Source organism: Pelecanus crispus, chromosome 5 (genome assembly GCF_030463565.1).
Source record: "Pelecanus crispus isolate bPelCri1 chromosome 5, bPelCri1.pri, whole genome shotgun sequence".
NCBI classification, from domain to species: Eukaryota; Metazoa; Chordata; class Aves; order Pelecaniformes; family Pelecanidae; genus Pelecanus; species Pelecanus crispus.
The window spans coordinates 13,731,127-13,748,441 of record NC_134647.1 but is presented as its reverse complement, the minus strand read 5'-3'; the positions used below and the strand labels follow the sequence as shown (position 1 = coordinate 13,748,441).

The 17,315-nt window shown below is 39.8% G+C and overlaps 1 protein-coding gene across 1 annotated transcript in view; it reads left to right on the top strand.

Moving 5' to 3' along the window:
- The window catches only part of SLC49A4 (solute carrier family 49 member 4), a 63,501-nt gene that overhangs the window by 11,506 nt on the left and 34,680 nt on the right, over positions 1-17,315 (top strand). The window contains exon 2 of the mRNA XM_075711382.1: positions 5,292-5,385. Within this exon, the coding sequence (XP_075567497.1) occupies positions 5,292-5,385 (94 nt within the window). The remainder of the gene's footprint in view (positions 1-5,291; positions 5,386-17,315) is intronic.

The following is a 17,315-nucleotide window of genomic DNA, read 5'->3' as shown; positions in this document are numbered from 1 at the left end:
GGGCTGTGTTGTGGGACCCATACAGGAAAAGGTCTACTTCTTGTATCTGAGACAAGACCGGGGCCTGAAATGTAGCTTTGGGTCTAATTTATTTCAGACAGGTCCTATATGATAGAGCTTGGTTCTTACTATTTGATACCAGAAGGATGCTGTCAGCTGTCTTGCAAAATGCTTAAATGACGTCCCTGGGAGTTTGCTTAATTTTCAGTCAGAAAAAAAATACTCAAGTCCTAAACCTTTTCAGCTGAAACTTGGATGCTATTTTGGTAGTGCCGCATAGAGCCAGGGGAAGGGATGGAAACAACTGGCTTCAGTTTGTTTTAAAAACACAGCTTACGAAAGACGGGGCAATAACAGAAGCATCAGCGTCATGTAGCCAGAGAGAAAGGGAGATTGAGGTTGTGCCTAACAGCATGCCATGACATCTTGGCTGTCAAACTAGGAGTAATTTCTGATTAGCTACATATGACCTGGTAGTTGTTTTTTCCTGCATGCAGTCTTTTTATTTGGTTCCCAATTTTTCTGGCTTCCAAGTGTAGTCGATGCTATTCTTGAGAACGTATTTATTTTCCATTGAGTTTCCAAACACAATTTATGCTCCTCTGCAATCAAGTGCTTTTGTGGAATCCGAGGCAGGCCTGATACACTGATTTTTCAAGTTTGTTCTGTGTGTTAGCAGAAAGCTTTCAGGACCACAGCTCAGCTATGAAGTCTTTTTACATCAGTAAAAAGCTTCTTTTCTTTTGAGAATTGTATTGCTTGATGCAAGGATGCTTCTTCTGAAAGAGGATTGCTGCTTATCGTCCTTAATGACAGTAGTCAATTTGGCAAAGTGCAGACACAACAGAAGTTTTATTCACTGTGTTTAGTAGAAAGGTAGCAAACTTTTTTTGGTGTGTATTTTAATCATGACAAAGATAACTGATCTTGTGAGAGTAATTGGCACAGCTATTAGTATAATTTTGCTAGAATTACATTTAAAATACAAAGATTTCTGGAGCAGTAGATAATGATGAAGCAGGGACTGTGCAGAGCTTTCAGGATTCCCTGATAAAGTGAGCTTTTTAATCAAGCTTTTGTTTTAATATGACTAAATGTAAAGGTGCACATTAAGGAGGGAGAGAAACAGACCCTTGCTATGAAACGGAGAATTGGTGTCCAACAAAGAAATCCATTTTAAAAAGGATGCTTGAACAATAAGGAGGGTATTTAAACAAGACACAAAAACAATTCCAGGACCAAAGAAAAATAGTGTAAGACTTGGAGCTCAGTGCTTTGCTTACTGAAACCAAAGGTAAAGGCTGTTTATTGTATGTTAACTTCATAGAAGGAAAAATGCAAGATCCTGCACTTTGTCAAGAAAGGCAGAGCAAGAATTTGTTTGAAAACTGTATTTGCTTTAAATTGGAGGGAAAAGCACAATTTAACAGTGAATTGTTGGAATGGCTGTTGAAATTGGGGAGCTTTTAATTTCCCAATGTGTGTGCATCAAGCCAGGATTATTTTTTTTTTTTAGGTAGATATGCATTAGTCAAAATAATAGCAGAGTAGTTAAGTGAATTAAAATGCTCTCAGTTCAGTGTCAGAAGTGGTGTTTCTTGCTTCCAGCCTGGTCTTTAAAAACTGAAAATGTGCAGCAGGCTGATGTCACTTGTTTCTAATTACAGCCTTGTTGTATTCTGCATTTGTAGGACTGATTTTAGTATCTGCAGCTGAAGGAAGGAAACCCCTTAATGCATCTGAGAGTGGGGTGTGTGAGCTGTACAAGGGAAATCCACTGCTGGCCGTGCCAGCTGGAGGGCTGAATCCGGCAGCCTTTCCTCCGGCCAAGCCTCCATTAACCTTAGCAGAAAGGTGAAAGGTGTCTGTTCTGCACATCCAACTGGAATTTCCCCCCCCAAGACAGATGCTTCATCAGGAGGGGGGGAACCAAACCCCAACAATACCTGCCACTTGTGTGGCGCTCTGACCCAGAGGCGTGTTGCTCTCCCCGGGTCTGTAGCACTTGCTGGGAAAATGGGGGTGCTGCCGTATGCTGGCAGCAGCCGGGGGGATGCACAGGGTGTTGCTGCCACTAGACAGCAGAAGTAGAAACTTCCACTTCTTTACACACAGACAGTTTTGACTTGAATGTGCATTTTGTGTGAGTAAGGATTTGTTTTTTACAGTCTGTCAGTCACGTGTTTTATGACGCGTTATCGTAACGGGTGACTGACAGGTGAGAGGAGGAATGCTCGTACTTCTCAAAGGCTTACAAAGGCAACGAACAGTTGTTAATCATATTCTCTTTCTGAATGACAAACTGATAACGTAAAGTTAATTGTAGCTGTATGACGCCATTTATTAAGCTTCTTATTAAACTGGGCATAATAATACTTTGGTTTATTGTCCCTGTGATGCAGGCTGCTATCTGAAACACTCTGGGTCTACCTTTAAGAGCAATACAAGGTGTCCAATTCAGATTAAGCGCCACTGCAACGTTCAAAGCAAAAATACTGAAATAATTATACTATTAAAGACCAATTTCTAACAAAGATGAAAAGGAGGATGGATTTGGAGAGTTAAAATGTAAAGCAAAATAAAAGGGGAAGGTGCTTAGAGCTTAGAAATACATCATGTAATTAGCAAAGAAAATGTTTAATATGCTGCTTGTCTGACAGTCTTTTACTTGTTTGCTTTGGTGTCATCATTTTCAACATGCAGCTTTAACCAAAGGAATTTTTAGGGGTGTGTTTACATGTTAAGGTGGAAAAAAAAAGGCCAGGGAATAATCTGTGCGATCAAAACATTTAAAAGTGGTACATTACAGTGAATAGTATTCAAGATAGGGACTTCAAAGAATGTTTGGAAAGATCAAACATACTTGAATGTGAGGTTTTAATTTTATTTTTAAATTACCTGACTTGTAAGGTTGACATTAAAGGTAAGACTAGAATTAGGGCTGGGGGAAAAATTCGGTATCCATTTCAGTTTTCACTGGTTTGTGTGTTGTTTTTCTTAGGAAAGCTTTCTGCAGTTTTAAATTAAAACCTTTGCTTGGTTTGTGTTTTTTGGTTTTGGAATTTTTTTAAAAATAAAAATAAAATAGAAGTTTTTTATTTGGAAACACTCCTCATACATTCTGTGGTGATTAAACTTAAATTTCTTTATAATACTCATTTACTACTGTGCCCTGGGCTTGCACCTGGCCTCTGCCTCCCATGGCACCCTGTGAGCAGGACCTTCCAGGCTGGCTGTCTCTGGCCTTGTGTCTTCTGAAAAGCAGAGCGTGCCGTGTTTTGTGAAATGTAATTCAGAAAGACCATGGTTTACATGGAAAATATGAAGGTGATATGTACATTATTAGAGCTTTCCTGAAACATTGCAGCTGCATTTCCAAATGGAAAACTTCAGATTTTTCAGTTAAAAAACTTGTGTTTTGATTTTTTTCCATCAATAAAATTCTAATTCTCATTGTGTACAAGTTCTCATTATGCACAAAAGCAATGCTAACGAAGATTCATTTCCCAGGAGAAAAGGCAAAAGCATCACATATGCAATCCTGATACAAACAGTTACCCCCACAACATATGCAGTATGGTAATACGGGGTTAAGCATGCCATGTGAAGGCTCATGTGGTGGCCCAGCAAACATGAGGAACAACAGGATTTTGAACAGCCATATTACCCAGACATTTAGTTAGGGCTCTCTGAACACACACACTTGAAAAACCAGTTTAACAGCAACATGTACTGGTTGAGTGCAGAGTCAAGCAAGTAAGTCTGGGCAGGCATTGGAAATCCTTCAAGGAAACAAATATTCTCAGCTGATGATACTTCTCCAGGGCATTGGGGATGTGAGGTGTCCTTCAGAGTCACAGGATTGTGGGTTGCATTCCTTTTGTTAATGACTGAGCCATACCAAAGGAAGTTGTACTTCCATTTTGGAAAGCCTGTAACACAAACTTATTTTTGTTTGGCTTGTCTTGGGCTAGGTTGATTGAGAGAGGAGCAGTCTTTGGTTTGGTTTGTGCACAGCACAAGGAGTTGCATACCTGTGAGTGAGGTTCACTAAGAGCTGTTGCAGTAAGAGCACAGTGATGTCTCGTCCTCTAAAATTACACGTTACTAAAATACGTGCTCTAAAACCCCCCTAAAATTCACATGGAGACAAAATATTCAATGTGACTACAGGTTGAATTGTACTGATTACAGGAGTCATTAACACAGAGGGAGTGCTTCTCTGAAAACTGGCAGTTTTAGAAAAAATTAAAATGGTAGGTGAGTTATCATAGGGACTTGCTCTTTTTCTGTCTGTGTTTTGGGTAGGTACTAGTTTCACCTAAACATTAGAGATAGTGCATGTTTATCATCATTTAATTGTTTTTTATTGTGTTCTGCTAAGAATGTGGAAGGCCTTTGTTTTCTGTTTATTGCTGTGCAATTGTTTCAAGTTTTATGACTTTACAGATACAGGCTGTATCAGCAGTTTTTAATTGTGCATATTTATGATTTTGGTGTTTTACAAGATTGTGGAGGTTAAGCCCCTCAGCTGTCACCGTTCTCTTTCTGTTTACTGCTGATGGAAACATCTTAGCAGCAGCAAGTAAACTGCTGGCAAAAGGAATTGCAGCACTAAGATAAAGTTGTTTCTAATCTAAGTTCTTCTCGGCTGAGAATCGCAGTATGAGGAAAAAACATATTCAAGGAATCAGTCATTTGTAGCTTTTTTCTAATGTACTATATTTACAACCTCTGACAATTTGAGCTGAGCGCAGCGAAAACCTGGCCTAATTGCAAGGACTGCAAAAAAATAGTTGCACTTTTTTCCCCTGAATAAATGGTTATTTCCTCAGGATGAAATACATATCTGCATTACGAAAGAAAACAATAACAGTTCTGTGTCTGTGCTCATTAAGTGGCTGGAAAAGAATGTACAAGTCCAGGTTTTTCTTTGGACCTATCTAGATTTCAGATTCCCTGATGCTTCTAATTCTAAAGGGAATATTGTATATTTTGATGAAACTTTTATTATCATTTTTCACTACCAAGAACGTTGTGTAAGGTTTTGGGTACAGTCCTATGTGATAGTATGCCAAGTGTAAACCTTTGTAATTCTGGAGTGTAAGTATAGAAGAAAGCACAGGATTTCATAGTGTATCTGTAATTCATATCGGCACCAAAGTGTTTATGATTTGAAAGAGATATGTATTACTTCTGTGAGACTGCATGTAAATATACATATTTAGGAAACACTTTTTTTGCCACATTGCTGACTTAACTTGTAAAATACTGTTGTGTTTTCATCTTAGGTCTGAGGGTAACCGTGTTACTGACATCATCCCTCATGGTATTGGGAGCTGGCCTGAGATGTGTTCCAGTTTCAGACCTAGAAATTAGGAAGAAGTAAGTGAATTAGTATTTTTAATATACATGTTTTATACTTTCTGTTAATGTAATTTTTTGCTGCTACTGCAAAGAAACGTTAGTACAGATTTTCTATATGAATTTGATACGCCAAATGTTTGTTGTGTGGATGTGGGCTTATATGCTGCTTTGCTTCTTAAATTGATTTTTCTAGTCCTTCTTCTACATAGTATCTGAAGATCAGAAAGCCCTTTACAAACCTGAGTTAATTAAGCCTCACCCCATCCTGCATAACTAATATTAATCTGCTTTGCAAACAAGGAAGCAGGGATTTAGAGAGGTTCAGAAACTGGCCCAAGATCACACAGGGAACCATGCCACAAAACCCAAAAATATGTAATTTGTATGCAAATGTGTTAAATAATAAGTTCATGTTTCTCCTATTGGATGTATGTTCAGTGAGACAGATGAATTTACACAAAATGGCCTTTTTCATGTAGTCTCTTCCAGTCTGCATTCCAAAGTAGTCTTGTACTTTCTCTGTGGTTGAAATGAATGCCTTGTGTATGCATGCAATTTAAAAGTTTGTGATAGAGACAGGTTCCTTCCTAAAAATCACGCAATCCAAACAATTCAATTGTCCTGTCAACATATCCTGAACCTGGGAATCCTCAGTAAGTACAGGAGTTGCACTCATTTTGTACAGCGAGGGAACATGGATCACTTGTTGTTCATTGAACTTTCTTTTGCCTCTCATGCTGAAGGAGGAAGGAGTACAGGCATCACTACATTTTTCTGCTTCTTTAAAAACAGTTCACTAGTTATCCTTGCATAATATGTAAGCACTAAGAGAAGAACTTATTTATAAATAAGGTTTTTATGTGTTTTTTTCCCCTTGAATTCTTGTCAGCTTCCAGGCAGTCCTTGTATTATTTCAGCAAGTACCTTTTTTTTTTCTTCCCTTAGTATTCCTTACCCTGAAAATCAGCTTGGAAACCTTTAAGCTGAGAAAGAAAATGTTTGATATGAAGTAGAAGGCAGATGACTGGGTATCATGTATAAAACAAAGGAAGAGGTTCAGAGAGAGGACTAAGAATGTAATAAATGTGTTGATTGTAAAACTAGTCCTGATCAGGAGTAAGTAGCTAGTATGTAATGAATGGCTTATGTGTGGTGTGGTGAGTAGGGGGGGAAGAGGTTTCCGTTCTTAGGTGCTTAGTGAGCATATAAAGAAACCCAAGGTGCTCCTGATGTTAGTTGCCCAGCATCACCCATTTCAATGCAGACCTTGTGAGTAGGGAAGGCTGAACTAACCATATTGTGCTACCATTCACAGTGACTCTTTTAAGGTGAAAAGGTACTGTTAAAGTAGCCAGGAAGACTTGCCTGGTGCTGATGGCACTCGCTGGTTTGTGCTTTGGCTGCAGTGCTGGGGGAAGGCTGAGCTGGGTTAATCCATAGTGTCAGAGTAAGAGGTTAAGTGGGGAAAAAAGGAAACAGGTCATTCATGGGTGGGTTCTCGTGGGGACTTTTATGACCTGTTGACCCGCCTGGTGGATGAAGAAAAGGCTGTGGACGTCATTTACCTGGACTTTAGCAAAGCCTTTGACACAGTCTCCCATAATATTCTCCTTGGGAAGCTGGCAGCTCATGGCTTGGACAGGCGTACTCTTCGCTGGGTAAAAAACTGGTTGGGTGGCAGAGCCCAGAGTAGTGGTGAATGGAGTTAAGTCCAGTTGGCGGCCGGTCACGAGTGGTGTTCCCCAGGGCTCCATTTTGGGGCCAGCCTTGTTTAATATCTTTATCAACGATCTGGATGAGGGGATTGAGAGCACCCTCAGTAAGTTTGCAGATGACACCAAGTTGGGTGGGAGTGTCGATCTGCTGGAGGGTAGGATGGCCCTGCAGAGGGACCTGGACAAGCTGGACCGATGGGCCGAGGCCAACTGTATGAGGTTTAACAAGGCCAAGTGCCAGGTCCTGCACTTGGGTCGCAACAACCCCATGCAGCGCTACAGGCTTGGGGAGGAGTGGCTGGAAAGCTGCCTGGTGGAAAAAGGACCTGGGGGCGTTGGTCAACAGCCTGCTGAACATGAGCCAGCAGTGTGCCCAGGTGGCCAAGAAGGCCAACAGCATCCTGGCCTATATCAGGAATAGTGTGGCCAGCAGGAGCAGGGAGGTGATTGTCCCCCTGTACTTGGCACTGGTGAGGCCACACCTGGAATACTGTGTCCAGTTTTGGGCCTCTCAGTACAAGAAAGACATTGAGGTGCTGGAGCGTGTTCAGAGAAGGGGAAGGAAGCTGGTGAGGGGTCTGGAGCACAAGCCTTATGAGGAGCAGCTGAGGGAACTGGGGTTGTTTAGCCTGGAGAAGAGGAGGCTGAGGGGAGACCTGATCACTCTCTACAACTACCTGAAAGGAGGGTGTAGTGAGGTGGGTGTTGGTCTCTTCTCCCAAGTAGTTAGCGATAGGACAAGAGGAAATGGGCTCAAGCTGCGCCAGGGGAGGTTTAGGTTGGATATTAGGAAAAATTTCTTTACGGAAAGGGTAGTCAAGCATTGGAACAGGCTGCCCAGAGAGGTGGTGGAGTCCCCATCCCTGGAAGTGTTCAAAAAATGTGTAGATGTGGCACTTTGGGACATGGTTTAGTGTAGTCTACCCTTAATTGGTTTGGTGTGAACTTGGTAGTGCTGGGTTGATGGTTGGACTGGATGATCTTAAAGGTCTTTTCCAACCTAAACGATTCTATGATTCTATTCTATGATTCTAAGAGCTGTCCTCATTGTACCCTTGTTTTACGTTTTCTCAAGATGCTAAGGGGTGCTCAACATCCAGTTCATCCATTCTGACCAATCTTGGATTAAATACATATATCTTTTAAATGGGCCAGGTGGCTTAAATGCAATGAAATGCAGTGTCTTATGTAGCTTTTCATTTACGATTTATGCCAAAAGACTTGTGCCACCCTAGGCTTTACCAAAGCAAGGATGAAGACTGTAAGAACCTGAGAAGAAATTCCCAAATGAGATTTAGATGTGAGGTATCATTTGGGGAGTGGGAAGGAGAGTGTCCACATGTTCTGATCACCTTTAAAAAAGGTTTTCCAGTGTAACGGCAGCAAGGAGACCTAGGAGAACAATGAAATAAATGCCTAAAGAGAAACATTAAAAGAACAGCTTCTTTAACTAGGGAAAGAAAGGCTGTGGGCTGTATAGAGTCTGATGAGATGTATAAAATATGATGATATGTTTTTTTTGAAAACTGTATAGGCAAAACAAAAAGAGCACGAGCAGAATCCTGACGGAAAAGGTTACTAATTTCATTTATTCGTGCTGCAAAAAATATGCATCATCGCCAGCCGAAACTGATAAATTTGCTTACTTAGTGTACTCCAAAAGAGAGAAGTTTTCAAGAATTGCAGCTCTACCTGAGGAATTAGTTTGATCTTTTAAACAGTTTGATTGAAAATCTACAGAGAGTTAATTATAGCTAACTGTGTGAAGCAAAAGGATGGTTTTCAATGAAGGTTTCTTGAGACATTGTAAATAATTGTACAGACTGTGCAATGTTATACCAGGTAACCTACATTGTTTTGAGAGTTAAGACTGAAGGCCAGTTTTCATCACTTGCTTGAAGCATGATACCAAATAAAATAATATTTTCGAGATGAGCGTTACTGCTTAATGCATTAGCAACAACTGGCTGAGCACTAAACTAGGCACTTATTCTGAATGTGTATATGTCTTAATATGACAGTTTGAACATTACAGAGCCAGCCAGATGGACAAGATCACACACAAGCTAATATTGGAGTATTTCAGAAGCCAGTGTAACTGGAATTTCTTTAAATGCTTTTGCGTGTTTTGTAATGTGTTCCTTCAGTCCCTGGGTAATCTGCAGTAATGTACTGAAGGGTTTCCATGGGACATTTATGTCAGAGTTAAGATACGTAAAATTACAAGAACGTTCATGAGGTTTGTCAGGTTTAGGTTGTTTTTTTTTTTCTTTTTCTACTTTGTAGCTGTCTCTGCTCCCTAAGCTCTTGTAATTTAACGTTGAGGAGAGCTGCTAAAGCCCATTGCCTATCAGAGCAATCACAGATGTGAGGAAATCACTGTTAAGACTGACATTTAATCCTGACTGCTTTATGCTCCTTATCTCACACAGACCTGTAATATCCAAGTGCGTTCTTAAGCTCCTTTCTAGTCTGCAATTATTCTTTTGGTTCTAGCGTGTAACAGCAGACTAAGACTATCTCCAGTTCTTCGAGTCATGTTTTAAACACAAACCTCAACCTCTGTTTCCAGTTCATTTGATGTCCATGTATATGCACGACTTATATGAGGGAGAATTCGGGTTGCACATTTGAGTGTGTCTCTTGAAGCAGCTGTTCCTTATGGTGAATTTTCGTTCTCTGCCAGTGTGTGACCTAAAACTGTACTGGGAATCCATGCCAGAACTGCATAAATTCAGTGAAGGCTGAAGTGGGAGTGCATGTGAAAATGTGGAAGTATGGACCTGCGTGTGAGATTGAGGAACCGACCTATACATGGACTAGTAAAATCCCTCTCACGTACACATATGCTCTTACTTACTTGCTTTCCTCCCCAGCACACTAACCTGTGTGGTTAATGCATGTATCCTACAGGCAAGGAGGTTAAAAAGAATTTTTCTTATGTATCATGCTCTTCTGGGTTTGTCAGATGTGCCAGATATGTGACAGTGAATTTGACTTTTAAAAATAAAACCCCAAGCCATTATTCCTTTCTAAATGTTATGAAAACCTCATTTGTCACACCTATTTTTTTTTAGTTCATACTTAAGGTAAATTATATAGAACATTAAAAAAAAGACGTTATCAAATTGTACCATTCCTGAACTTGTACCTTATTCCCTTCCCTGAAGGTTACAAGAGCATCGCTAATGCTTCTTGTCTGCATTTTTTCCAGTCCCTTCCTTTTTGACTACGGCTTGGCACTGAGTGAATGTTTTCATTGGACTCTTTTAGAATTTGATTATTTTGTCCTGAACTTTAACATTACTAGGAGGACTTTTTTTTTTATAGACAAAATCATGATTGTTTTTTCCCCCCCACATAACACTTCATATTTATCTCATATTCTGTGTTTAGGAATAGATTTACATACAGCTGAGGTCTGCCATATGATTGAAAAATAATAAATCTAGGCAAAAAGCTGTATGAGCTGAAACTTAAAAGAAGGAAATAAACAATGAAATCAGCCCATAGCCATAAATCTGTGGCTTTTAAGGCAACCGTGTGATGTAAGACTTCTTAAAATGTTTTGAAAGACAAGATAATTAAAGACATGGAAGTAAAGGATGTAACGTAATTTGTCATTTGTCTTGAATATATTAATTAAGCAATTTATTACAACTTAGTATGCTGTGGGCTGGTAGTGTTTGGCCTTCACATTAGATTTCCCAACAGAGGAGTAGTTATTGGGGACCTTGAGTCACAGCAGTGAGAGGGCGCTCCTTGGCAATAAGTGCCATTAAAACATTTGTTGGGAAGGCAGCAAAACAATAACACGGAGAATGACAGTGGAAACAGAAGTGGTTATTTACAAAGTTGTTTATGGGGGACACACTGGTAATTGATAGATCCTGCAAAGGGCTTTTTTCTTTAATAATACCACTTCTGAGGATTTTGAATTTTTTGCCTGCTCTTAGATACATTGATGTTAACTTTTTCCTTTATTATTTGAAGATTTGCTCTTACCACATCTTTGGTACATTTTGTTTCTATTAGCTAGTTGCAACTTAGTTTGTATTTCATTCTTTTTAGACTTATTCTTTAATAGTTCCACATTTTCCCTTTTTCATCCCTGAAAGCCTGAAGAATGATGTGGGATCATCTCATTATTTGTCTTTCTTGATCCTAAAATGACCATGAGCCACCGTTCTCATGGATGAAAAATGCGAAGCGGCACCTCAAAAGAGGTAATACCAGTAAAGACAAGACATATTAAGATTCTCATATTCCCTGGCAATACTGAACACGCTTCTGTTCTCAAAAAAAACCCACCCCAAACTGGAGCAGCTGTGGAGAAGAGGGATTAAAATGTTCCAGGGAATGAAAGGAGCCTTCTAGGAGACGATGGTAGAAGAATCTGCCTGTAAGAAATAAAGATAGAGGGTGATGCATGTTGTGTGCTCCCTAAGTCACTGGGGAAGAGAAATGAAAAAAGTATTTAATCTAAAGCGTGGTTCAGGGAATAAAAAGATGAATAAACATACCTGGTTGTATGCTGTAGCTCAGCGAGCATAGGAGGAAGATGTTAAGATGGAGCACTCGCCTGGTGCTGATGGCACTCGCTGGTTTGTGCTTTGGCTGCAGTGCTGGGGGAAGGCTGAGCTGGGTTAATCCATAGTGTCAGAGTAAGAGGTTAAGTGGGGAAAAAAGGAAACAGGTCATTCATGAGTGGGTTCTCATGGGGAATATTTAATTTTTATACCCGTGTAACTTCACAGTTTAGCTTGTTTTTATGAACTCTACCAGCTTCATCTTGTACAAAGGCTTTATTTTTTTAACCTCTGCTCCAAAGCTGCTGTTTTAGATGAGAGGTCCTGTGAGCTGCTCCTAAGTGGTGACGATTTTTTCCTGCTTCGCTTATTTGCCGATGGTAGCAGTGGGTTCAGTGGGTGATTAAGTGTCCTTTTGGCTGCCCAGCGGTCCCCCCTGCCACTGCCTGAGCTGCATGTCCTGTGATGCACCAGCAGCCGCTGATCAGTGCTGCCTCTTAGGTGGCAGCCAATTTGGCTTCTCCTTCAGCTGAAACAGCCTTAGTGGAAGAAGGAGGTGGCTTGACAGTTTTGGTGATAAATACTCTTTCCTCTTGCTTGTGTGCTGGATTTTGGCCATGGCACCGTGGGTGTCATCTGCCTCCCCCAGTGACAGGGGTAGCTGCTGAATTAGCAATTTACGGACCCTGTGTAAATTCTTGGAGTGGTAAATCCAGTAGATATATTAAAGGAAACTCTGAAATCTCAGAAGGGGTTTGGTATTGCTGCAATATTTAATGGGCAGCACTTCTACAAGGCCTCAGCTAGTATAAGCCTATGCTGGAAGGGAAGAGAATTTATATTCTTTGTGGAATATTTAGCTCCATCTCATATAATGGCAGGTGTTATCCTCAACTGTAGAAAGCTTTTAATTTTTTTAATCATATTGAGCTCTTTGCCTTAGTCTTGTGACTCATATTCTGTGCTGATTTCTGTCCTTAAAGAAGAATTCCTATTAATTTGTATTGAAGTTGCTGCATTATAATCAAAACACACTCATTGCTCTTTCACTGGCCTAAGAAAAATCGTTCAGGAATGTTTAAATAGATGGTGTTTATCCCATTCCCTAATTTGCTCTATCTCCTGTACAATCCTACTCTTTTACTAAAAAATCCTACTTAGGACCTATCTTGTGCTAAGCAATCTCCATCAGCTTTCTCCCATGGCAGCCCTGATAGCAGCCGGTCCCTGATAACTTGTTTCAGTATGTTTTGCCTCATTAGCCTATAATGTAATTGCCTACTTTTGTGTTTACAGCAATTCTGTTTATTTTGGGTCTGTTCATATTTGAGCATGTCCTCTGTTAGTGTTGCTTTAAAAGCATCGTCTTTTAATAAGGGGTTTGTGGAGTGGGTTAGCTTTAAAAGAAAACCAAAAAAACCCCAAGTTTAATAAAAAAATGTTAAAAAGAAGCTTTGATTTCATGTGCCCTCATCCTTCAAACTTGGATAAAGCTTTAAGTGAAGAAACCCTCTTCTCAGCCGTGTGGCAGCTGTGATGGCTGCACAATAACGTAGCGCAATGATGCGAGCATGTGAGTGAATTTGTCACCATACTGCCAGGGGTCTCGCTGTACGCCCGCCTCGTCCCTTTCCTCTGTCAGGACATCCGACGGAGACATCAGGATCTTGGCCTGAGATTGCGGCTTCCTCTCCTTGCCAGTCCTTGTCTCTCTCTTGGAAGGCTCTCAGTAATAATAGTTTTGGAGCACCTCAGTTTTTGCAATCCTTTTTGTGCTGATTTTGGCTGGGGTAGAGTTCTTTGTAGAAGCTAGTATGGGGCTATGTTTTGGATTTGTGCTGGAAACAGTGTTGATAATACAGGGATGTTTTTGTTATTGCTGAGCAGTGCTTACACAGAGTCAAGGTCTTTCCTGCTCCTCACACCTCCCCACCAGCAAGTAGGCTGGGGGTGCACAAAAAGTTGGGAGGAGACAGAGACGGGACAGTTGACCCCAGCTGACCCAAGGGACATCCCACACCATATGATCTCATGCTCGCATGTAAAGCTGGGGGTTGTTGGCCGGGGGGCCACTGCTCAGGGACTGGCTGGGCATCGGTCAGTTGGTGGTGAGCAATTGTTTTCACTTGCATCACTTGTCTTTCTTGGGTTTTATTTCTCTCTCTTTGTTTTTTCCTTTTAATTTCTATTATTATTATTATTATTATTATTATTATTATTATTATTATTATTATTATTATTTTATTTCCATTATTAAACTGTTCTTATCTCAGCCCATGAGTTTTCTCACTTTTACCCTTCCAATTCTCTTCCCCACCCTCCTGCGGCGGGGGGAGGTGGGGTGGAAGTGAGCAAGTGGTTGTGTGGTGCTTAGTTGCCAGCTGGGGTTAAACCATGCCACCTTTTAAAATTAAAACCGAAACTCACTGTTTTTCAGACCATTGCAAATTCGTTTGCTGATTTCTTTAAGAGTGGGAGAAGAGGCATGAGGCTGGGATGCCTGGGGGTTGCTATGGTCCTTTCCGAGTCTGCTCACATAATGATGTGACTGACTGTGCTGAGGCCATGGTTTGTACAGGGGCTGAAACGTGAGCCCAGTTCCTGATGAAAATGGTCGAAAGTACATTTTTAAGTTTTTTCTCTTTTTCTTTTTTACTTTATTGCTGGAGATAATGTACCACACAGTGACTCAGGCTTTCTGCTTGTAATAATTTTTCTTACTGATGGGGAAAACCAGCTTTAAATTATTCCACATATCAATGGTCGCATGCATCAAAAACAAGCTAAAAAAATGCTAATGGCCTCAATCCATGAATATCCAGAAGGCATAAAGCTTTTGTAGTATAAATATATCATTTAATGAAAATATTGAAAGGAAGCGCATTTCCATGAAATTCATCTTTCAGAATGTTATTTTTAATAGATGAATTCATTGCTTTACCCAGAGGTATTTTTCTTTCCAGTCCTTTTCCAGACAGAGCCTTACTGCACTCTCTTCGGGTTATGAACAGAACAGCATTTGTATTGGGTTCTCCCCATACTCCATAGCAGTGGATTGCTGTAAAGCATGAATTTGACCTCCCTAATTCTATCTTTGCCTTAAAAAGTACCTAAAAAGGTTCCACTTTAGTAGAGGGTTCTTTTGTTGTATTTACTTCTGTGAGTCTAAAGGAAAAGGTCCATCCTTTTCTAGTAACTTGATTGTGAAAAATCAGAGGTGTTTCTTTAGAAAACTGGTATCGGTTCCCTCCGAGTTATAATAAATCTCCTAATGTATAATGTGGATAAGTCCATGTCTTTTCATATTCCTTTTCCTGGGCAAGCAATTTGCGTCATACATCAGTGTAGACACTCTAGAATAGGACGTATTTACTTGCTTTGTTGCCATGTAGTGAGGCTAAATTCAATAGCACTTGAAAAGTGCTCTGAAGTCCTCCAGTGGAAGGGTCTCTTTCATTTCATTCCAGTAGTTCCCACAATGAGCTAATAGCTGTATAAACTTATTTGTCTTCCAAATTAGCAGGAGTTGAACAATCCACTTCTTTCAATGAGTGAAAATGTCAGGCATGTGAAAGAAGAATCAGCCATCCATTTCTGTAAAACATTAACTTCTTTATGCGGAATCCCTTTTTGCGTTAATTGTTAGGATCAGCAATTAATCTACTAAACTTTTCCAGACTGAGGCACGCTACAGCGCTGTCTTTGTGCAGCAGCAGGCAGCTAGCGCTCTCAGCGACTTCATTGCTCCTCACACTTCGCTAAACAGTGGTAAAACTGAATTACCAATTTTTTTTTCATTGCATTTGTATGTAAGTTTGAATAGTGAGTAAGCAGTCAATTCTCATGGCAGCTGGTGGGAAAACCATGCTAAAAGTTTCAGGAAAAAAACTGCACCAAAATCTCATCTTCACAAGGCTCTTGAGTTGAGCTCTGCTTCCTCCTAGGACCCAGAGGAACCTAATTTCCCAGTTGACCAGGGGCTCGTCAGGGGCTGGTAGAGAAAATCCGTGTTCAGAGAGTCAAAGCAACGCACTGGGGCTGATGGCCTTGCTCTTCCCCTGTGTTGCCTGCCAAAGAAAAGGTGAAAATGCTTTTCCCACTCTATTAATCAGTGTTAAAATACTGATACAACTTCTCCAGTCCTAGCCTTCCCAAAACAAGTTCAATTAACACATCTTAGTTCTAAGCTTTGGAGACTTATTTTAATGTTGTGGTTTAAATTGTTGTATTAAAAGTAGTTTTTTGAGTAAGTAATTTTCCCTCTGCTGTTGCCTTTGTTTCCCCATCTGAGTACAAAAACTAATGAGATTTTCTTTATTTAAAATTCTCTTAAGTCCAGGCATGAGTCATACTATGGTAGAAACACTAGATATCTGGGTTGTTTACATAGAAAAAGTGTTTATGTAACACACAGCTTTTAAATAGCTTAGATCCAATACCTGATGGGACTGTGACATGCATGAAAAGTTTCAACCCATACAGGGAGAAAAAGATAAAGCAAGCCGACTGTAAATGGAAGGTCTTTCCCATCTTAACTATATGGTATTATCATCAATCACTAAAACCTTTTTCCTGTATAATCTCACTTTTTTTCATACGCAGTTTGCTCAGTGATGTCATAATTTCAGCATTTATAGCCTTACAGAGTTTTTTTGTTGTTGTTATCTGTTAAGATACTGCAACAGTGACAGCAGAGAGTGAATAAAGCAGGTATAGCCAGGTTGCTTCTTAATACTCATATAAAATCTTCTCTCAGGGAAGTGATGAAAACCATATAATTGAAGTTATTTATAATGTGACTTGACAAAAATTTGGAAAAGAGATGACAATATAGTACAAAAAGAGTTTTTCTTCTCTACTTTCTATTGTTATCTATCCCTTGTTCTATCTTTTTGCAATTCAGAGGTCAGTTTAGGGAAAAAAATGTGATCTTTATTTTGTGCAAAGGTGGGTGCATGTATATATATGTGTATATATATATGTCTGTGGGGTTTTTTTTATATATAGATAGATACATACATAAATGTCTAAGTTATCCATTACTGTGATGCTATGGCATATGATATTTACCACTAGCATTTACTACCAGTCCTCAAATAATTTTTTTTTATTTTTTTTTTTTTTTGTAAAGGGCTCGTGTTCAACTGCAAGTCACAAGTTTGGAAGAGCACAAAAATTCTTTAGCACAGAGGTCAGGTGTGCAAAAACCTTGAGATTTTGAAATGAGTCCCTGACCTGGCTTCTGAAATGGTTAGAAACAAGATATTTTGGGTAGATGTTTACTTTCCCACTTTTGCTTTAAGCTAGACAGTCATCAGTTATCTTGTAAGTCAGGGATGAATTTCTGGTGTCATTTTTTCCAATCTTCTCTTTCATGACTGTGAAATAAAAAGCCTTCTACTCTTGTGTTATTTTCTATTATTTGAACTCAGTAACTTTCTACTTTTTGATACATGAAAATAATTAGATGGTGATTGGATAAATAATGCATCTGAAAACAGAGCAGAGGTGGGTACATAACAGATGAAAATCACCGTTAGTGTAATAAGACTGAAAAATATTTTTCAATCTGGGTAGGGTCCTGAGCTAAAGTTATCTTGTTAGCCCTTTTCTCAGGGAAGAGAAATCTTGTTGTGCAGAATGAAACTGAAATAGTGACAGGGAAAAACGCAGTTGGTCTCTGCACCTTTTTGGTAGCAGAAAC